Source organism: Cololabis saira, chromosome 15 (genome assembly GCF_033807715.1).
Source record: "Cololabis saira isolate AMF1-May2022 chromosome 15, fColSai1.1, whole genome shotgun sequence".
NCBI lineage: Eukaryota > Metazoa > Chordata > Actinopteri > Beloniformes > Belonidae > Cololabis > Cololabis saira.
In genome coordinates, this window is record NC_084601.1 from 28,321,374 (window position 1) to 28,344,963 (window position 23,590).

Here is a 23,590-nt window from a genome sequence, read left to right on the forward strand (position 1 = left end):
AGCAGAACCAGCACGCTGGGTCTTGAGGGTCTGGTACTGCACCCTCCTCTCCGGTGGGGGGGTGGGGTTCTGCTGGGGCCTCCGGTTCTGAACCGCCGGATCCTGGACCGGTCCCTTCAGCCTCCTGATGGACGAGCCGCCGAACCAGGCCGGGATCTCGTGGACGGTGGCCGGAGCGAAGCCCCGGGCAGAACCTCCTCCTCTGGAGACAGGGCGGTGGCGGGCTCCCTGGACCGGGTTCCCCTGGACCGGGCTCCTGCTGCGGGGGGTCAGGCCCGTGGAGCCCGGCTTGTAGCCTCCTGGGAGCCACTGGTTTCCAGCCGGTCTCCCGGGTCCAGTCTGGGACGACTGACCCGAGGCTTTAGGCGGTCCGGACCGACCCCGCGACACCTTCCTGGCCGGCCCGCGGGCGTACGTTTGCATCCAGGTGTAGCTGGCAGGCGGTGCCGGACCAACCGGGCTGAACAGGGTGGAGGAAGCAGCACGGGTCGGCGGTGCCGCCGCTGCAGGAACAGGACCGGAGGACCAGGCCTTTCTGCTGGGTGGGTTCCTGCTGGTACTGGGTCGACCCTGCTGAGCCGGCCAGGTTCTGCTGAGGTTCTGGTTCCTCCCTGAAGCTCCGGCCACAGCAGCAGAGACACCAAGAGACTTTGGGCCCGGCGGAGCAGGAACCTTCCCTGGACGACCCGGGGGCCAGTCCGGTCTGGACCCGAAGCTGCTCTGCACTAGTCTCACCGAGGTCCGGGCCGGCTGTGGACCCGCCGGTCCTGGACCAGAACCATGGGGGCCAGAACCACGGGGACCGGCAGGGTTGAAGCTGCTACTCTGGACTGAACGGGGAGACGTGAAGACCCGTCTGGCTCGGTTCTGGGTGTGGAGACCCAGTTCTCCTGCTGGGCCCTGGTGCTGCAGGAAGCCAGCATGCTGGTGGTTCTGGAGACCCGGTTCTGCAGGAACATGAACACAGGTCAATGCAGAAGGTGACTGGACCTCATAGAGGATCTGACCCCCACTTACCTTGTGGACCCCGGGAACTCCAGACATGCTCTGCTTGGAGGAAACAGCCCAGCAGGATCCTGCAGGACAGAGCAATCAACACTGATTAAAATTAAAAAAAAAAGTTATTTTTGCATGAGATTATTATGTAGATCAAGAAAGACTAGTCTTTGTATAAACTACTTAATTTTTTGTATGTAAATATTACATTTTGAAAGTACAGTCAACTTAAGGTGACCTATTATGGCATCTAATACCTATTTTAAACAGGCCTTGAATGTCTTAAAAACAAGCTTTTGATTGTTTTTGCTAAATAAATTAGAAATTCAGCCTCTAAACCATGTCTTTATCTTCCCATTCTCTAACCTCATTATCTATGCGGGATTCTGAGTGGGCGGGGCTATGATAATGAGGCTCTGTGCTGATTGGCTGCCTGAATGACGCGATACACCGCTATGGAAAAATGGTGGAAGCTCCGGCCGGCGGAGTTAGTTGTGGGCGTGGTTTCACACATCGCTCCCATTGAGACGTAACGACAGGAGCAGAATCTGAACGGCTCGTAGAAGTCACATCAGACTGGACGGCTCATCCGGGCGGCTGTACAGACACTGCAGAATTTGGTTTCTTTCCTCCTTCTCTGAGTTGGCAGGCTGAGGGGAGACCACTTTATATATGTTAAAGCAAGAGAAAACTTGTTTTTCATAATAGGTCCCCTTTAAGTGTTAAGTTTACTTTATCAAAATTAAGTTGACTTTACTTGCAAGTGAATTTTGGACATACTAAAAATTTAGTTTATACAAAGACTAGTCTTTCTTGATCTACATAAAAATCTCATGTGAAAAGGTCGCCTTAATTTTTTTTAAGTAGATCAAGCAAGATATTTTTTACTGTGGTATTCTACTTAAATAAAGCATGTTTCATCTAAACGTTGGTTAATCTGCCCAATAGATTAAAATTGCTAAAAAGTAAATACAACAAGATCATTGCTTGTTTGTGTGTAAATGAAAAGATTGTCTGGGTTTACATAAATACTGCTTGTTAAGGAAGAAAATGCACAATTTCTTGTTTTTTGAACAAATGCAGATTAAGTTAAAAACTAGATGTATTCATGTAAAGCAACAAACTTCATTTTTAATTGTTAAAGTTAATGCAGAACCGGTTTAAACCACGTACCCGAGTCCGAGTCCACAAGTCATCTCAAAGCAGCAGTAGCCCAACAACCCCAGAACCTCCTGCTCTGCATGTCGGGTCACCGGACTGGGCTTTTATTCCAACCTGCAGCCAATCACTGATCAGTGAACTGATGAGCTGCAGGTGCGGAGGCTGAGTCCAGCTGACGGATGTGTTGAGGCCAAAATTAATCTTGGTTAGTCTAAATATACTTTATTTACTTAATCCTTTATTTGAAAGAAGGTGTATATGAATTGGCTTGTGGGGGGATGGTGTTGTTTGTGTTGTATGGACAGATAAGTTTGTTTGTTGCCTTGTCTTCGTGCCCCCTCCTTTCTGATGTCAGAGCTTCTGCAGTGATTTGATTAGTGATTAATGACACCTGCTGCAGCTGAAGGGAGGAGAGTGGCAAGCAGGACAGTTTTTTGACCGCAAAGGGCAGGTCGCAGAAGATATAATAAGATGCTTTTTGTCTTTTTATGGATGCTTCTTGTAACAGTATAATCTGCTGAAGTGGTACACTATTATTAAATTGCATCAACTTGGAGATGAAGCTGGATCCGCGTCTGTCTTTTGTTTTTGACTGTGTTGACCTGCTCAATAGCGGCTCACAAAAGTTGGAAAGAGAAGCCGCAACAGGATGATAGAATCTTCCCTCTAAAGAGCCGGGTGGAAATGTAACAGAGTAGTTCTGTGAGGAGGATCGTATTAATCTAACCCAGGGGTCTGCAACCGGCGGCTCATCGTAGCGGCTCCCTTTGGCTTTGAAAAACAACCCGAACATAAATAAATCATTTATGTTTAGTTGTGGAAAGGGGGTGGGATTAAATAAGTTTATACTTCCTCACACTCCTTTTCGAACATTTAACTTGAAATATGTGTTTTGATGTTGTTTTTTTTCTTCTGTATTAGTTTTCTTGGCTTTTTTCTTGTTTTTTTCTTTACTTGTTCGAAATAAATGGAAAAAAAGAAGATATTTCTGAATTCATTTTTCATTCATATTATTAGTTTATTTTGTTGGGCAGTTATCTTGAAGTTTGAGTTGATGTCAACGAAAACATACGTCAGTCACATAACGTCGTCAGCCATATTCATCTGCCTTCATCGCCAGCTCACCTTCGTGCTTACCTACAGTATGTGGTGAGAAGATATCAAACAACAAGAAATGTATTTGATTAGATTTTTTGATTTGAAGATTTTATTTCGAACATGCATGATAAAAAAGCGTACTAAAAGTGAAAAAACAGATGACAAATGTATATATATGTATATATGTGTATATATATATATATATATATATATATATATATATATATATATATATATATATATATATATATATATATATATATATATATATATATATACATATATATATGTACAGCACTTCATATAGTTCACTGATCCACCAACATGCTCGAAACGGAGTAGGAATGAATATATGTATATATGTATATATGTAACGTTGAAAGACACTTCCAAAACAAGACCTCTGCATTTGCTGAAAAATACACAACCGAACCGGAACTGCTACGAAAAGCTGAAGAGAGAAAATAATCTTTCAAGACGTGGATTACATCCCAACAGTCGACTAGCGCTGCTGGTTCTGTGGGGCTCTGGAGGTCGGAACGAAGGGGAATATATGAAAGATTTGTTCATAAAAATATCAGAGGCAGAGCATCTATTCTTTTATTCATCTATTATTTCATATTTATTTTTAAAGCTGCAGCAAAATTCTTTATTTATATTAAAGTTGGGGTAGTTTTTATTTTACTTTTACACAAATATAGATTTAAATAGGCCTACAGTTCATTTTATCTACGTTTAATTTATTTCAAAGTACGCCTACAAATGCACTTCTGTTATATTTAGTGGTTGTAAAAGCTAAAATAAATAAAAGATGAAAACTTTTAAAAACTTATTTTTTGTGGCTCCCTACAATTTAGTTTTTTGTAGAAGTGGGGGCAAAATGGCTCTTTTGATAGTAAAGGTTGCAGAACCCTGATCTAACTGGGCCGTAATGATGCTCCTTCAGATGCTGATGCGGTCCAGCCTGTACGCTGCCGTGACGACGCCGTGGGTCTGATTCTGATTCTGGCAGCAGACCCGTCAGCGCCAGCGCTGACCCTGCAGGGGATGATCCCAAACAGGAAGTGTGGTGTTTGTTTGTGAGCCTGGTGTCAGCTGGGGTTGTTGTGCAACACTCCACATGAAAATGACCCAATGCTGTCAGTGGAGGAGACGCCGCCAAGGACAAGCACCTGGAGGTCTGACAGGTGTGACTCCCACTGCTGCTGGTCACCGGTGCTGGATGAGGACAGTTCCCTGATGGTTCCTTGACGGTTCCCTGATGGTTTCCTGACAGTTCCCTGATGGTTTCCAGCTGCCGGAGGCGACACGAGGCTCCATGTTGATGTTTGGTCGCTGCAGCACACCTGACTTGAATGTGGTGAACAGAGAAGTTTGACTTTGAGCTTAGTGAGTTTTGGACAATAAGTCATTATACGAAAACGTGCCATTTTGTGTCCCTTGAACAAAATTGCTCTGTAAATCTGAATAAACAATTTAAAATAAATAAATAAATCATAATTTAGTTTACATGATATGTCCTGTAACATAAAAACAAATTAATATTTGTTTTGTTTTGTTTTTAAAGATTTTTAAACACTTTTTGTGCAAAGCATCTTGCAAAAACTGTAAAAATGACCTGTCCCTGAGTATGATTTTTACACTTTCACCAGCTATTGAGGCCAAAAAAGTCAAACTTTTATATAAAAACTTAAACTTATATAAAGCCTGAAGTGTCATTTCATTACTCATGAATGAGTTTTATTCTTAATATGTTGATGGTGAAAAGACAAGAAAGTGTCCTCTTCTTTTAATGAATTTTCTTTGAGTTTTGCAATGTCTGACAGAGAGGGACGAGCTCGTTGTGTCAGTCCTGTTACCACAAAAACATATGTTAAAAAGTAATTTGTTTGAACTTTTAAATGTGCATATATAACAACATTTAAGCCTCTCAGAAATGCACACCATGTGGTGTCATGACCTTTACCACATGGCTAGTAATGGCTGCCAACAACATTTTTCGTCAACCCTGTTACCATCAACCCTGTTACCATTCTAGGGTAACAGGGTTGACAAAAGTATATGCTGTTGTGTGTACATGAAAATATACTTCTCTTACAAATAGTATTTACATAATAAGCACATTTTAATATGCACATCCAAGCAAAAAGGTCCCCCGGCAATCTGGCAACATCTTGAGCCAGTACTGGACTATGTACAAGCCCATCATCCATCTGTGTCTGTGGTCCACTTCCTCAGTGATGGCCCGTGTACTCAGTACAGACAGAAGGGTAATTTCTTCCTGTTCAGTACTGAATTGAGCAAGAGAGGCTTTCAGAGTGGCACCTGGAATTTCTTCGAAGCGAGCCATGGCAAGGGAGCCCCTGATGGTGTTGGGGGAGTGTTAAAAAGACTGGCAGATCAGCTTGTGAGTCAAGGACGTGACATCCCTGATGCCGCCACACTATACCGAGCGCTACTGACAACTAGCACGACAGTGAAGCTCTTTTATGTGGAAACCCAGAACATAGTGGATGCATACTGTAACATGCCAGCAAACATCGCATCGGTCCCAGGGACAATTCAATTCAATTCAATTCAATTTTATTTATATAGCGTCTAATACAACAGAGTTGTCTCTAGACGCTTTCCAGAGACCCATACCCAGAACATGACCCCCGAGCAATTATTACATAAACAATGGCAGGTAAAAACTCCCCTAGTGGGAGAAAAACCTTAAGCCAAACAGTGGCAAGGAAAAACTCCCCTTTAGGAGGGAAGAAACCTTGAGCAGGACCAGGCTCATAAGGGGGGACCCTCCTGCCGAGGGCCAGACAGGGGGGTCAGGGACGGCAGCAGCACAGCAGGCAGGTGGAAGCAGCAACGGGATGACCAGGGGTGGGGACCGCAGGCCAGCATGCAGCTCCCGAAGCTCCGGCCCAATCATCAAGTCCCAGGTTGGGGTGCAGGGTACAATGCGAATACACCAGGTGGTCACCAACAGAAAAGGCCACTTGATCTCCAGGGACGTCAGCTGTCTGTGTGCCACATTGAAGAACCTGTCCTGCAAATGTTTCAACACTCACCACTTCATCTTCCCTCCACTGCCAGAGGGCCCTCAAATTATCCAGGCTGAGGAACCTCAGGCAACCTCAAGCAACCTAGTCAGACCTACACCAACCCAGTCAGACCTACACCAACCCAGTCAGACCTACACCAACCCAGTCAGACCTACACCAACCCAGTCAGACCTACACCAACCCAGTCAGACCTACACCAACCCAGTCAGACCTACACCAACCCAGTCAGACCTACACCAACCCAGTCAGAGGAGCACCTGACAGAGGAAATTCAGGAACCCCAGGAGATCAACTGGAATGATGATGAGATTATCGGAGAATGGTGTGTCCTGACATATGACAAGCAGCTCTACCCAGGAATTATCATGGCAATAGATGAAGGCTATGCCCAAGTGAAGTGCATGCACCATGTTCGCCAGAATAGATATTTCTGGCCAGCCCGTGAGGACAGTATCTGGTACATGTTCCATGACATTCTAAGAACTGATTCCTGCTCCTGTTACAGTGACAGCACGGCACGTAGAAATACGGAAAGACATCTGGTCAAAACGTGTTGGGTAGGCAGACAGGAATGTTACGTGAAGTGATAATTAGCATTATGGTTTGCACTCTATACACTGGAGCAAAATAGAAATATTAAGTTACACAGGTGAGAAAGTTCTGAAAATGTCATATCCATCTGGGAGTTTTTTTGCAGTTCTAGATTGCTCAGAGTTTTTGTGTGGGCAAACTATTGTCAGATTGATGTAATTGTCATTCTGCCAAAATTGTTGACCAGGATGGTTGTTCAGCTGTCGCTCGTCACAGAGGTTTACTGCTGTTATTAACTAGGGCAGTGTTTTTCAACCCAGTCCTACAAGGCACACCTACCAGGAAGTATTTGTTCCAGCTCTACTCCTGTACACCTGATCCAGCTAATGGCTTGATGCTGATTGGTTGAGCAGGAGAAATAGAGCTACCTGGACACAGGTGTGTGGAGTTCAGGTGTGCAGGAGTAGAGCTGGAACAAATACTTCCTGGCAGGTGTGCCTTGTAGGACTGGGTTGAAAAACACTGAACTATGGTACCACTGATTGCGTTTGAGGGGGCACAGCAGATAAAGAGACTGTTGTTTATTCTGTTAAGGCCAAACTTGTTCAATAGATCACTTAATTGTGATGTCATTTCAATATCCTTCATGTTTTGAATAAAACACATTTACATTCGCAGTATCATCATCATCATCATTTTTTCCATCATCTTCTATGCTAAAACCTCTCAATAAATCTCTCCAAAATATTCTGATTAATCATGTTGAACTAAAGGTTTATGAATGTCCTATTATAACTCCATTACACCTAAAACTGTAACTTAAACAAGCAGTATAACCAATATGGTAAATGTTGTCAACCCTGTTACTGAAGTGTCAGTCCTGTTACTTGTATAATATTCTAATATAATTTAAAAAAGGAAAAGACAAATATAAAATTAACTCATTTTATATGTTAAGTAAAAGAGACTAATGATCCACTCACAGAAATTGAGGCGTTGTTATTTCTTTCCATAACTTTTTCTTAAACCAGAAGATGTTGTGAAAGTGTCAATTGTAAATGAGGATATTCATCAGTGGAAAAAAGTAAACTCCTCAATATTCTCAACTTTGCAAACACACTTAGTGTAACAAGGGGGGGTTTATCTTTCATAGTATATCAGATTTGTTCTAAATATGGATTTAAAACCTTTTCAAACAGTAATTTATATGTCAGTAACAGGGTTGACGAAACATACATGCATGTTGATTATAAGTGAAAAAAATAAAAAAAGTAAGATAGCCTGAGATGGCACGGCACATTTTTCTGAGAGGTAAGGATCTACTTTATCAAACAAGGGGCTTAAAGACTTTTAAAACAGTATTTTGAAAATCAAACATTAAAAATGAGAAATGGCACGTTTTCGTATAATGATATGGCATCCCCCCTGAAATGAAAACGGTCCAAATCATCCCCCCTGTAAAACTGCCATCCCCCCTTTCCATCCCTTATGTCATTTCATCAATGAATCTGGTTTTACTGCTATTTCAACATTTAGAGTCATCACCAGAAAAATAACACCAGAAAAATGTGACAATTTTCACCTGTTTCAGGTAGATTTTCACTTAAAATAAGGAGGAAAATCTGCCAGTGGGACAAGATTTATCTTATCATTACAAGCAAAAAAATCTTGTTCCACTGGCAGATTTTTCTACTTATTTCAAGTGAAAATCTACTTGAAACAGGCGAAAATTGTTGTTTTTTCCAGTGATGAGTCTTGTTTTAAGTGTAATGAGATTTTTTTTACTAAAATGAGACATTTTAACTAGAAATAAGACAAATATTCTTGTTAAGATTTTGAGTTTTTGCAGTGATCCATTTTACTTATCCTGTGAAGGACAGAGTCATATTGATAAGTTCAGAGAACTGTTTTTTATTGTTGTTTTGATGTATTTGATGTAAGCCCAGTGGATATTTAAATCTTACAGAAGGCTGCATTTAACTGCTGCTATGTCATTCCTGCAGTATTTCTGCAGGTGTTTTGGTCACTGCTATTATTTGTAATATATTATATTATTTGTAATCAGCACAAATTATCTGTCCCCATATGATCAAATCCACCATCCCCCCTGATTTTTTTTTACAACTCGAGTACTGTATATATATATATATATATATGTCCACCGAGCGTCGCAGCGCGAGGCGGCCAGGTCCATCATGACGTCACATGACCACAGAACCATCAAATGTATTCTATTCTATTCTATTTTTATTATGAATAAACCCGGAGCGGCGGGGACCAGCAGGACAACGTCTGTCCCTGATTATCAGACGAGGAGCTCGGAGCCGGACCTTCCTCAAGTCCAGCAGAGACACCAACCGTCTGATACCTGGCTGGAGTCTGGTCAGTCCTGCTCCGTCCTCCAGGTCCAGGTCCAGGTCCAGGTCCAGGTCCAGGTCCCAGTTCCTCCTCACGGCCCGGGCCTCAGAGCCCCCCCCCCGCTCACATGTCACCACCAGATGAGCGGCATGGTTTCGATCACAGACACCATTTCCTGTCAGAGGAAACGGCGGCGAGGATTCTTCCCTCTGAATTCTTTCCATCACACATCAACCTTCACTTGACCTCCTCTGGGAGGATTCCTGACGACTGCAGCGCTGAAACATCCCTGACAAACACGGCGTAGAGGTTACATTATCATTTAATTTAATTAAATTTGTTATTTAAGCGTACTCTTAAATGAAATACTTTTTGAAAACGCGAAGTTATGGATAAGCCCTGAATGCAGGCATTGTGATGTAGCATTGTCAAATTGGTTTAATTCACTGTACAAATTGTTACAGATTACTTTTGTAATACTGTATTTGAGCCGGTGTTCTGCCAATTTCTGCTACCTGCCGAGAACTGCTACTTTGTGGTTCTGCGCATGCGCACAGTCGATTTTCAAAGTTTGATTGCCACGCTAAATTGATAATATGGGATGTTGAGAATTTGATCCTTCAAAAATACACGACCCATGACATGAATTGCATTACACTTTGTGAACATTATACGATAAAGAGAAAAAAACAAACAATTCTATCGCTTTATTTGATATTCATTCAGTCATTTAACTTTATTTAACCAGGCAGGTCATTAATAACACATTCTTATTTACAATGACGGCCTGGAAAGCGACAAGGACCACTTGGGGGGAAAGGAAGTGGACTAGGGAGTAAAACACAGTAAAATTGTAGCTCTACAAAGGTAGAAAACCATTAGGGAAGCATTTTTTGGCAAGGCAGCAGAAATTGGCAGAACACCGGTCTTTGTACGTTTTGACCGTATATAGAAACGTAATTCTTGCCGTTGTAAGAATGAGATGTACCTGCTGTACTCTACTGCCCTTACTTTTTAACAACTTGTGCTTTTTATTATTTTACCTCTTTTCTTATTATTTTATTTCATTTTATTTGTTATTTACCGTTTAATTGTGTCTTGCCGTTTTTAATGTTGATGTAAAGCGCTTTCAATTACCTTGTGTTGAATTGTGCTATACAAATAAACTTGCCTTGCCTTGCCTAAATACCCGGCAGCCGTCCTCCGGGGGGGGGGTTCCTCTTCCAGAAGAACCTCAGGGGAGGCACCGCTCCTCCTGCTCAGACCCAGACCTGCATGTTGGAGGAGTCAGATCCAGGTGTTAGACCTGCCCGGTGTGATGCAGGAGAGGGCAAACACGGATCCACCAATGATTTATGTGCAGACTTCCCCCGGACGGAGAGCAGAGCACCCCCCTACGGCCCCTCAGCCTGTTATTCTTCTAGCTCGGTCTCTCGTCTGTTAAGTTTCCAGCAAAAGCTGCTTCAACAAACTTCAACTGAGACGTTCAGGACTGTTTCCAGCCAGAAATGATCGTTGAAGTGTTTCTGTTTCAGTTCCAGTTTACTTTAATGGCATTCAGCCATTATGGCCCTTCATTATGGAACAGCCTGCCAGAGAACCTCAGGGCCGCATAGAATGTTGATATTTTTAAAAGGAGGCTCAAGACACACCTTTTTAGTTAGGCTTTTATCTGATCTCATTTACCTAGTCTTTTTAGCTATTTATTGTGTCTACTTCTTTAGCTTTTTTATTATCTTTAAAACTTTAATCCATTTGAGTGACTTTGTATTTTATGTTATTTATTATTCATCTTAAGTTTTGTATAGATTTCTCTAAAATTTTACACTTTTAGGCATTTTTTACTTTCTTTTAATCTTTTAGTTTTTAGCTCCAGTGTTTCCTCAGGGGGGTCGTCCACACTGGGAGGTGTGCCTGCTCCGCCCATGGGGGTGTCGTCATGGGGATCCCTCAGGCCTGGGTAGCTGGGGGGGGGGGGCTCCACCTTCTATGTGGGGTCTGCCCCGGTCTGTCCGGGTTGGGGGGGTCTCTGTGGCGATGCTTCTGGTGGTCGTGGTCGGTGGAGCCTCTCAGTGTGGACGGCCACCCATAGGTAGTGTTTTCCTCACCTGGATCGTTAGTGCTAAGCCATGTCACCAGTCCACTTACTGTGTGTGTGTGTGTGTGTGGGTGTGTGTGTGCACATGTGTATGAGTGTGAGTGAGTGTGTGTGTATGCGTGGGGGGCGGGGTCGTATGGGATGTTTTAAATTGTGTTTTTTTATTGTTATTTTATTCTGCATGTAAAGCACCATGTGTTGCATTTATATTGTATGATTTGGTGCTATATAAATAAATAAAGTTTAAGTTTAAGTTTAATTGAAAATCCCAGAAAATTAAAAAAAAAACTAAACAATTTTACTCCTGAAGTGGTTAATAAATACCTCACAGGAGGTAGTTGTTGTCTGTCCATATTTATTAAAATCAGCAGGTGAAGAGAGAACAGCAGAGGACCCAGACCTGATCTCTGGGGGACTCCACAGGTCCAGGAACATCATCCATCCATCCATCCATCCATCCATCCATCCATCCATCCATCCATCCATCCATCCATCCATCCATCCATCCATCCATCCATCCATCCATCCATCCATCCATCCATCCATCATCCATCCATCCCTCCATCCCTTTTTAAGGGTAAATGTGCCCTTAAAAACAGACATTTACAAGAATCAAGGTGTAAAAGATCCTTATCCTAAAACCCATCTGAGACAGAATATAACTGATATAAAATCAGTTCACAGTTTGATTAATACAAATTAAAAACCTATTTTCGAGGCGTCTGAGGTTGGATGGTTCCCAGTTCCCAGTACTAGTGGAGCTGAAGTCTCTTGGACCCGGAGTCTCCAGCAGTTGGTGGATCCTCCGGAGGAATCCACCCTGGCCTCCGAGCCGCTGCTCTCCCCCCGACCAATCAGAGGGCTCCGCTCCCTGCGGGGGGCGGGGCCTCCTCCTGCTCAGGCATCTGGTCCAGGATGGAGGTGATGGAGGTAATAACTCCCAGAGGGGGGACCTACCTGCCGAGAGTTAACACCCCCACATTCCTCCGGCAACTCTCTGTTCTGTTTTCTACGTGTTTGTTGTTGTCGTTTTGTCCTGAGGACAGTTCCCCTCCATCTACACGTCTTTCTTTAGGCGGTTACCGTGACAACCACATGTTCAAGTTGACCGGAGTTGCCCTGAAACACCAAACAATCACACGTAAATGAAGAGGAGACATATCTGAGGTGATTCCTGAAGTTTGGATGAAACATTTATTTTAGTCAAACATCCACAAACAACAACAACAACAACAAGAGCTTATTTTTCAGCCACAAACAGCTGCGTTTACAGCAGCTGGTTTTAGTGTCATTGGTTCTGCTGAAGCAGATCAATGAACGGCTTTATTACGGCTTTATTAGTCTCATCTAAACACCTTCACGCTGCCTGGTTCTCCCTCCAGGGTCTTTCATAACCCTTTTCCACCAAACCGGTTCCAGGTTCTGGTTCTGGTTCTGGTTCTGGGCCAGTGCTGAGTTTGGAACCGGGCTTTCTGTTTCCACTGACAAAGAACTGGCTCTGGGCCAGAAGAACTGGTTCCAAGGTAGCACCAACTCTTTGCTGGTCTAGAGCAGGGGTTGGCAACCCGCGGCTCTAGAGCCACATGCGGCTCTTTAGCGCCGCCCTAACATTTCAACTTTTTTCTCGACATTTCAACTTTTTTCTCAACATTTCGACTTTTTTTTCCCTTTTTTTCTTATTTTTTCCTTTTTTTTATTTTTTTCTCTTTTATTCTTCCTTTTTTCTTTTTTTCTTCCTTTTTCCTTTTTTAATCTCGACATTTTGACTTTTTTCTCAGAAATTTTGAATTTTTTCTCAACATTTCAACTTTTTTCTCAACATTTCGACTATTTTCTCGAGATTGTACTTCAACATTAATCTCGAGTGCATAATGAAAAAAAAATCTTCCCCCAGTTATAACTAGATACATGCAGCATGTGTTGCCTTCATTCTAAGGCTTATACAAGACTTTTCATTTTTTACGGCTCCAGACATATTTGTTTTTTGCATTTTTGTCCAATATGGCTCTTTCAACATTTTGGGTTGCCGACCCCTGGTCTAGAAGAAAGAACCGCTTACGTAAGCACAGGGGGAGTTATTAATACCAACGGCAACAGCAAGACTGGGAGACGGAGACATTTTCAAACAAGAATTAATCTGGATGCAGCAAAGCATCATGGGTCTGAGGAGGAGACGACCTGTCTTTTAGAGATGAGTCCACGGAGGAGCTACGTGGACCAAGTCCTATTAGAGCAAATACCTGGTTGTTGCTGCAACTTTCATGCAAACGCAGCAACGTAATGACGTGGCTCCCCTTAGCACCGAGCTGTGGAAAAACAAACCGGTTCTCAGATGGTGAACCAGAACTAGAACCAGCCCTGGAACCGGTTTGGTGGAAAAATTATGTTATTTCTGACATAGCGACATTGCAGCACCGCGGGACGTAGCGGTACGTAGTGGGCGTAACAGGACATAGCGGGACGTAACGGTACCGCTGGATTCGTAAACGGAAACTTTAGATTTCCTTTATTTGGTTGTAAACGTGTGTAAACAACTGGATGTTGTTTTTATTCATCTGTAGGACTGCCACCTCCCACCCCAGAGGGAGAGACAGATTTTTACCTCTTTTTTTCATTTATTCTTTTACTTATTAATAGTATTCTCTTTTATTTATTACTGTAATAGCTCCTCCGAACAGAAACAGCTGACGAGTAGTGAACTAAATGGAATGGAATGGTGTTTATGAACCTCATCTTTAAACTTTATACAACTGAACTTTTCCTGGATTTCAGTAAATTATTTCAGGAACGACTGAAGTTTTTCTTTCTTCAGTGGAAGAAAAGAAAGTTAGATTAGTGTGTATGTGAGTGTAAGTGTGCATGCGTGTGTTGGTATGTGTGTGTGTGTGTGTGTGTGTGTGTGTGTGTGTGTATGCATGTGTGTGTGTGTGTGGTCCACCTCCTGGTCCAAGTCCTAGTCCGGGTCTCGGTGCGGAGCCCCCCAGAACCGAGCTGCTCAGAACCAGAACCAGAACCGAGCTGGACCCGTGACCCCTGAACCTCACATGCAATAATAATAATGACTTGGATTTATATAGCGCCCTTCAAGGCACCCAGAGCGCTTTACAGAGATCATTATTCATTCATACACATTCTCACTGGTGGTGGTAGCTACATTTTGTAGCCACAGCTGCCCTGGGGCAGACTGACGGAAGCGTGGCTGTCATATCGCGCCAAACGGCCCCTCCGACCACCACCAACATTCATACACACTCAAACACATTCACACGGGGCAAGGTGGGTAAGGTGTCTTGCCCAAGGACACTACGACAGCAAACTGGGACAGAGCGGGATTCGAACCGCCGACCTTTCGATCATTGAACGACCCGCTCTACCACCCGAGCTACTGCCGCCCCAATGCAGTAACTTTTTGTGGTTTTAACGGGCGCCTGGTTTCCCAGCATGCTACGGGGCGTCTGCAGAAACATTCCTCAGTCATGGAGAGAACAGAAACACTTTAATGAACAGAAGAACAGAACATCACATGCAGCGATCGTTGATCTGAGCCACGAGCCGCTCCGGGAATCGAACCACCACACTTAGCTGCTCTAGGGACTCGAACCGTCTGGATCCTCGTCCTGGAGTCCTGCTACTCGCCGGCGTGACGTCCCTCCGTGGGACGAGGGTCACATGACCTCCTCAGTCCAGGTCCCAGTCTGGGACAACACCAGTCCACATCAGTCCACATTAAACTAGTCCTGCTTGTAGAACGGCTTCCACCAGGACGGGTCTATGGGGGGGGTCTCTGCGGCTGGTTCTCATCAGTTTGACAATAAAACTCGAGGAGTTGAAACAAAGTGAAGGAAAAAGAGGACACCCCCCACCCACTCAGAATCCCGCATAGATAATGAGGTTAGAGAATGGGAAGATAAAGACATGGCTCAGAGGCTGAATTTCTAATTTATTTAGCAAAAACAATCAAAAGCTTGTTTTTAAGACATTCAAGGCCTGTTTAAAATAGGTATTAGATGCCATAATAGGTCAGCTTTAAGCGGGGGCTGAAGGGGACCGGGGTTTGTTTTTTTCAGCATCAGAACTTTATTGCTTTAGTTTCCCTGCCAGAGGACGATGGGACCGGACCGGCGCCGCTGATCCTGACCCCCCAGCAGAACCCCCGGTCCCCTCACATCCCCTCAGGCCTCGGTGCCGGCGGACCCCCGCGCCCCCCGGGGGTCCGAGTCCGTCTGGAAGTGGTACCCCTCCCAGACCTCCCGGCAGGCGTCCCGCAGGCCGAAGACCCGCTTCTTGATGCCGCGGCGGTTCAGGTACAGGACGAACAGGAAGACCAGGCCCACCAGACCCAGGACCAGGCCCAGGAACACGTAGGAGGTCTGCAGGGCCCGCGGGGCCCCCCCGGGCCCCCTGGGGCACCCCAGCGGCAGCGCTGCTGCCGCCTCCAGCACCGTCAGGTTCCTCAGCGCCGGCGGGGAGGCACAGCGCAGGTCCGCGGCGTCCTGGACCAGGGACCAGGACCGGTTCAGCCAGGCGGCCAGGGGCTGGATGGAGCAGGAGCAGGTGAAGGGGTTGCCCCCCAGCAGGACCGCCGCCCCCGGGACCCGGTCCAGGACCTGGTCCAGCTCCGCCAGGCCCTCCTCAGGGACGGCCCTTAGCGCGTTGTGGGACAGGTCCAGGACCTGCAAGGCCTCCAGCCCCCCGAAGACCCCCGCCGGCAGCAGGACCAGCCCGTTGTGGGACAGGTCCAGGACCTGCAGGGCCTCCAGGGACCCCCGGCGGAGCGAGGCGGCCAGGTCCACCACGGAAGAGGGGTTGTGCAGGGCCCGGCTCAGGTTCAGGTCCCGCAGGGACCCGGTCTGGACCACGAAGGCCTCCGGGTGGATGACGGACAGCTGGTTCCTGCTCAGGTCCAGAGACCGGAGACTCGGGAGACCAGAGAAGGTCCTGGAGTCCAGATCCTGGATCCTGGACACAGAGAAACCATGAGACACAAGAGGAGGCAGGGATGATGGATGGAGGGATGGATAGATAGATAGATAGATAGATAGATAGATAGATAGATAGATAGATAGATAGATAGATAGATAGATAGATAGATAGATAGATAGATAGATAGATAGATAGATAGATAGATAGATAGATACTCACCAAGAAAAGCCTCATTCTCAACGAATTTATAACAGAACATAACTTTGAGTTCCTCTGCCTTACTGAAACCTGTCACAAACCCCTGGACTATTTTTCACTAAACCACACCAAACCCCCCTGCTTCACATATATTGAGAAAGCTCGCCCCGAGGGGCGGGGAGGAGGCGTTGCAGCTGTACACAGAACGGACATTAAAACAATCTCCATCTCCACCCCTGATTCCCCCTCATTCGAACACATTGCTTTCAAACTGTTTGGCCCCACCCCTCTAGTCACTGCCGTCATTTATCGCCCTCCCAAGCCATACCCCTCCTTTCTTTCTGATTTCTCCAATCTCCTGACCCAGCTATGTGCCATCTCACCATCTGTTCTCCTCCTGAGCGATTTTAATTTCCACATTGACAACCCAGACTGCAAACCTGCCACTGAGTTCCTGGACCTGCTACACTGCCTCAACTTCACACAACACATCAACTTCCCCACCCACAACCACGGTCACATCCTGGATCGTGTCTGCTCCTCCGGCCTCACAATACATCAGCTCTCCAGCCTCAACCTCAACATCTCCGACCACCTGGCAATCATCATGGACATCGACATCCCCATCCCCATCCCCAAAAATAAACGCAAAATAACCTTCAGAAACATCAAATCCATCTCCCCCTCTGCTTTCTCACCAGACACATGTCCGCCTCCCCTCCCTTGCCTCCTGACAACCCCTCGGACCTCGTGAACCACTATAACCAAATACCCTCCTCCTGACTTCCATTAAAACCAAAATAGTCACCTTCACACACTCAGCCCCCTGGTACAACCCTGAACTCCACCAGATGAAATCCTGCAATCGTCAGCTCGAAAGACTCTTCAAAAAAACTGGCTTAACTGTCCATCCCCAAGCCTATACGGACTATATACAAAGACGCCCTCAACTCAACTCGCAACTGATGATCAGAAACAGCGGAGATATTTATGTATTTGCTCCGTTTGGTTGGACGACGTGTTACATGGGATTGTCCAGCTGATTCAGCTCAGAACCAGACGGACCGCAGCAGAGAGCTGGCCGTCATCCTTCTACCTGACGGGGCGAGCTGCAGCAGCCAGGTGGAGCAGCATGCGCATGTCGTCAGGAGATTAATTTACCAAAATATCTGGAGTAAAGTCGGTATCAGTCGACTGATAACCAAAGAACCTCTGTATCCAGCTCAGATGTTTGATGATCGGTGGACTAAACCCCACCACCAGCACCATCACCGCTGCATCTTCCGACGAGCACGACTCTGTCTGCACCGTGACTGTGTTGATCTGCCACCGCTGTTTTGACACATGTTTGTCTCTGTGTGGTGGCAATGTCCCATCATAAATGTGAGGATAACAGCTGCTTGTTTCCGACCTCCACATCTGGTCACTGTGGTCAGCTGGTGTCTGACCGGGACCAGCGCCACTCGCGGCCAGAGCCAGAACGCGACCTGCAGCAATATTCACCCCCGTCATTTGACGCGTCAACAGGCTCGTTCTCCTGAAAGACACCCCTACTTCAAATACATGAATATATCTGCTGTTTCTCATCATCAGTTGCTGCATCGGCAGGACTAAGAGCTCTGCAGTCTCCTGACGGCTCTGGTTGAAAAGCCCGACAAACCATCTCTGATCGCGCTGTTTTCTTTACCGGGATCACAAGAAAAGCAGAGCAGTGATCTCCTCTCCATCCCGTGTTGCTGTCTTGTTTATTTATCTTTACTCCACCAACTCCAAATATTGAATCACTTTTCTAAGCGGACGACGCGAACGCAGTTCAAACAGGGCCTTTAATCCGCCCCTTTAATCTGTTTGGGTTATGCCCACACGTGGGGTGCGCTCTTATGATTGGCTGAAACAAAGTAAGACATCTGATTGGTTGCAGATCTTTCCGTGTTAAAAAAAAAGTATTTGTGGATCGAGTCACGTCAGGGGAGTCTCAAAAGTTACACGTAAATCCAGCGCAGCTCACAGACAAAAAAACGTTTGTAAATAAGGTTATATTTGTGTGTGCATCAAAAATACATTTGTATATCTTGTCCTAGGCACGTGTGAATTGTTCTGTGCATTTGTGAAACTTGTCCTGTGCATTTGTGAAACGGTGTGTGCATTTGTGAATTTTGTCCTGTGCATTTGTGAAACGGTGTGTGCATTTGTGGATTTTTTCCTGTGCATTTGTGAAACGGTGTGTGCATTTGCGAATTATGAGACTGTTCTAGCTCCATAAAATAGACACCATTCACAGTAACCTGATTCCTCCGCCCCCCTCTCCACTTCCCCTCCTACCCATCCCCCCCCCCCCCCCCCCCCCCCCCCCCCTGCACTACTAAGCCTCTCTCTCAGTTCTCTCCCGTGTCCCCAGTGGAGTTGTCCAAACTCATGGCAGGCATGAGAAGCTCCACCTGTGCTCTGGACCCCATCCCATCCAAACTCGTAAAGGACTGTCTTCCAGCCATTCCCCCCCTCATCTGCGACATCATCAACTCCTCCTTCAGTTATGGCTCAGTCCCCACACCCTCAAACTGGCTGCTGTCACCCCCATCCTCAAAAAACCTGGACTCAACCCTGACACCATGAGCAACTTCCGGCCCATCTCCAGCCTCCCCTTTCTGTCTAAAATACTGGAACGTGCTGTCGCCACCCAACTCAAAACCTCACCTCCAATGAATCTGGCTTCTGCTTGCGTCACAGCACAGAAACAGCCCTCCTCAGAGTCACCAACGACCTCCTTCTATCCTCAGACTCCGGCCACCTCAGCATTTTCCTTCTCCTGGACCTCACAGCAGCCTTTGACACCATCAACCAAACCATCCTTCTTTCCTATCTGGAATTGTCCCTCAACATCACCGGAACCCGCCCTCTCCTGGTTAAGGTCCCCACCGCTGAAACTCTCATCCATCCATCCGTCCATCCGTCCGTCCGTCCGTCCGTCCGTCCGTCCGTCCGTCCGTCCGTCCGTCCGTCCGTCCATCCATCCATCCATCCATCCATCACTCTCCTTCCCCGCCGCTGAAACTCTCATCCATGCCTTCATCACATCCAGACTACTGCAACAGCATTCTCTACGGCTCATCCTCCAAGGTCCTCAATAAACTTCAACACATACAAAACGCTCGCCTGATCACTCACACCCCTCCCGTGACCACATAACCCCAGTCCTCCAGAGACTGGACCACATAACCCCAGTCCTCCAGAGACTGGACCACATAACCCCAGTCCTCTAGAGACTGGACCACATAACCCCAGTCCTCCAGAGACTGGACCACATAACCCCAGTCCTCCAGAGACTGGACCACATAACCCCAGTCCTCTAGAGACTGGACCACATAACCCCAGTCCTCCAGAGACTGGACCACATAACCCCAGTCCTCCAGAGACTGGACCACATAACCCCAGTCCTCTAGAGACTGGACCACATAACCCCAGGCCTCCAGAGACTCCACTGGCTCCCTGTCCCTCAACGCATTCCATTTCAAAGTCCTCCTCCTCACCCACAAAGCCTTCTACAACCAGGCCCCCTGCTACCTCACTGACCTGCTCCACCACCACACTCCCTCCCGCAGTCTCCCATCCTCCGATGCCAACCTCCACCACTCAGAACCAAGCACCACACCTGGGTCACCGGACCTGGGGCACTGGACCTGGGCAACAGAGACTTCTCCATAGCATGCAAGTTATATAATTTAAGTGCATGTAGTTCGTTGATGAGCTTTTGTATACCAATAAATACCCCTTTTTTTGAGCATCATAAAGGATGTTTATAGACATTCATTCAAACAACTGACATGCATGCGCAAGGAGACGCGTCATCTGTTAAGGTTAATCAGCGTAGGTTTGGTTTGTGTCAAATTCATTCAAGTCACTACATAGTGACATGGATAGATAGATAGTTACATAGATGGAGAGAGAGATGGATGGATGGATGGATGGATGGATGGATGGATGGATGGATGGATGATGATGGATGGATAGATGGATGGAGAGATAGATAGATAGTTACATAGATGGATGGATGGTTCTCACCGGTTGTCTCGGAGCACCAGGCTGCTCAGGTTCCTCAGGTTCCTCAGCTCCTGCAGACTCTCGGGTCCCAGTCTGATCCGGTTCCCGGTGAGGACCAGGGTGCGCGTGTCCGCGGGGATCCCGCGCGGGACCGCGCGCAGGTCCCGGGACGTGCACTCCACGGTGCGTGCGGCCTGCGAGCACGCGCAGCGCGGCGGGCACGGTGCGCTCACGGCGGCCAGGAGCGCGCACAGGAGCGGGAGCGCGCAGCGGAGCTGGCGGCGCGGCGGGTCCGGCATGGCGGGGGTCCGGGACCGGGACCCAGTCAGACCCGGGGCCGGTGTCGGGGCAAAAAGTGATTGCCTGCCAGAATCTGATTTCTCCCCTGAAAATGGGTCTTTTTACCTGCCAAAAATTGATTGAAGGCCAAAAACAATTAATTAAAGGTTGTTTCTACATAAATATGATTTGATCTCATTCAGCTTCATAATATAAACACTAGAGCTCACATGATTGCTTTTAACTCTTTTAAAGGACCATTACAACACAAAATGGGCGTTTTCTCCTGCCAAAAATTGATTGAAGGCCAAATACAATTAATGAAAAGTTGTTTCTGCCTAAATATGACTTGATCTCATTCTTGAGCTTCATAATCTGAAAATCTGACGTTGTAGCGCTATCGGTCAACGGGCTGCTGTGCGCGCTCCCGCGGCCAGAAATCAGAAGAAATCAGATTCTGGCAGGCAATCACTTTTTGACACAACACCGGGTCCGGGTCCACCTGGTCCTCCTGAGAGACTAGAGTCCGGGTCCAGCAGGTCCTCCCAATAAAATAGAGTCCGGGTCCAGCAGGTCCTCCCGAGGAAGTGGACCGGCACCGTCCCCCCTCCGGTACTTAAGGAGCTCCTGGAGACGTCAGCATCACCCGCCTCTCTGAACCTGTTCAAACACTTACGCCTGATTTATGCTTCCGCGTTACACCGACGCAGAGCCTACGCCGTACCCTACGGCGTCGATTTAACGCAGAACCATAATTCAGGCTTTATTCTGTTTGATAATCGGATACTTTGTTTGATACTTCTCCACCTTGCCGTTATTTATTTATTAAAGGTTAAACTGATTTGATTTTATTTTAATTTGAAGATTTTATTTCGAACATGCATGTTAAAAAAAGTACAAAAAAGTAACAATACTTGAATTTACATTGTTGCTATTATTATATCTACACAATATCCATATAAATATAGTCTATATAAATACTATGTAAACATGCCTGTTACTACATAATTTTCCATATAAATATATAGAAAATATAAATATATCAATATATAGAAAATACAAATATTATATAAATCTATACACTATACACTATATAAACTACATAAATATCCCTATAAATATATATATGCTACATACATAATAAATATATAACATATTACATAATTATAACTATCCCTCTCAACATATAATATATACTACATAAATATCCACATAAATATCTAAACATACTGTATCTTAAGCAAGGATAATATACCATTTTTACCTATTTTATTTGTTTATTTGTTTCATTTCCTGCTCCAAACTGTTCCACAGAGTCACTCCACAGTTCGATATGCACATGCTTTTCATTGTTGTTCATACTTTGTTTTCTAAAATGTAGTTCTCCCCTTAGATTATGGCCCCTTTCTCTCTCTGTTCCTCTGATATTTTTTGGTAGCAAATTATTCCTTGCTTTGAACATTATTTGAACATTATTATATATGTGTATATACACATATTTATATGTATATACACACACATATATATATATATGTGTGTGTGTGTGTGTGTGTGTGTGTGTGTGTGTGTGTGTGTGTGTGTGTGTGTGTGTGTGTGTGTGTGTGTACAGCAATTGGGCAGACCTCACGGATCCACCAAGATGCTCGAAACGGAGTAGGATTGAAGTAAACACTTATCGACCCCTGAATCTTACATACATTCTTCTTCATAAATATAACAAGAGTTTCAACTTACTTATAAAACACCCATACCTACTTTAATAACTGTTCAATACAGTGATATATAATACTATATAATCAATCAATGTATATATAAATATAGTCAAAACCAAAATAAATCAAAGCAAACAAAAACAAAACAAACGCCCAGCATTTAGTTGTGCTACTATGTATATATGTAATAATAGAAGTAATTATAATGTATAGTATTACATTATCATTACGTTACAATAATGAATAATAATGATAATTGAATAACTATATAAGAGTAGATATGCTACATATACTGGTTCATATATTTACCCCCAATTATATACATGAAAATTACTATAAATCTATATATCGACATATCTACATATAACTATAAATCAATATATATTAATAGACATATACAGTAGATACACAAATACTGTACGTATAATACAACTCAATATATCCATATACATACCTACATGCAACATATCTATATCCATAATATACATCTATATATCTACATATATTAATAAATGTACATATCTACATGTTTATTCGCATCTGTATTTTGATCTTTTTTTAAATTGTGATATGTTTTTACTTTGTTTTAACTCCATGCTCAGGCTGTTCCACAGTTTCACTCCGCAGGTCGACATACAGAAGCTCTTCAGTGAAAGAAGAAAGAAGAACCAGATCAGTGGGTGATATCACCAACCTGTAGATCCACAACAGCAATAACAGATGTTTCCTGTCTGACGTCATCACCCAGTCCGGTTACCTGCACATCCTAATCGACCTTCTGCAATTAATTTATCTAAGGATTAAACTGGAGTTTTCCAGAAATCCAATTAAAAATGCGCGAGAAGAAAATTGATTATTTTTATTTATTTTTCCCTTGTCTGCAGTTATATTAATGGTTAATACCAAGCCTGGTAAAACTTAAAGCATGTATATGCATTTTATTTTTATTTATTTATTTATTTTTTTATATTTTTATTAGGGGGTAAGGCACAGTGGAACAGGAATCAAAAAAAGATATACAGTCTACCTCCTAGGATGTTTTTCTTGATTTAAGAACAGAACATTACACAATTCTACGAAAATAAAGATAAATAAATAACTGAAAATTATTTTAAGTAATATTTAAGTATTAAAGTTAC

At 44.8% G+C, this 23,590-nt stretch overlaps 1 protein-coding gene across 1 annotated transcript; it reads right to left on the reverse strand.

Annotated features, from left to right (window-relative positions):
- Positions 1-15,473: 15,473 nt before the first annotated feature.
- Positions 15,474-20,759, reverse strand: tpbga (trophoblast glycoprotein a). Its single transcript, XM_061741582.1, has 2 exons — positions 20,482-20,759; positions 15,474-16,260 (listed from the first exon to the last, which is right to left on the reverse strand). Exons 1-2 carry the CDS (start codon positions 20,757-20,759, stop codon positions 15,474-15,476), a joined length of 1,065 nt encoding a protein of 354 aa, XP_061597566.1.
- Positions 20,760-23,590: the final 2,831 nt, after the last annotated feature.

What these genes read in the sequence shown, in the direction of transcription:
- tpbga (XM_061741582.1), bottom strand. Translation starts at nt 20,759, where the DNA reads ATGCCGGACCCGCCGCGCCGCCAGCTCCGCTGCGCGCTCCCGCTCCTG. An exon ending in CTGGTGCTCCGAGACAACCG is followed by an intron (nt 16,261 to 20,481) that starts GTGAGAACCATC and finishes CTCTGTGTCCAG; the next exon opens with GATCCAGGATCTGGACTCCA.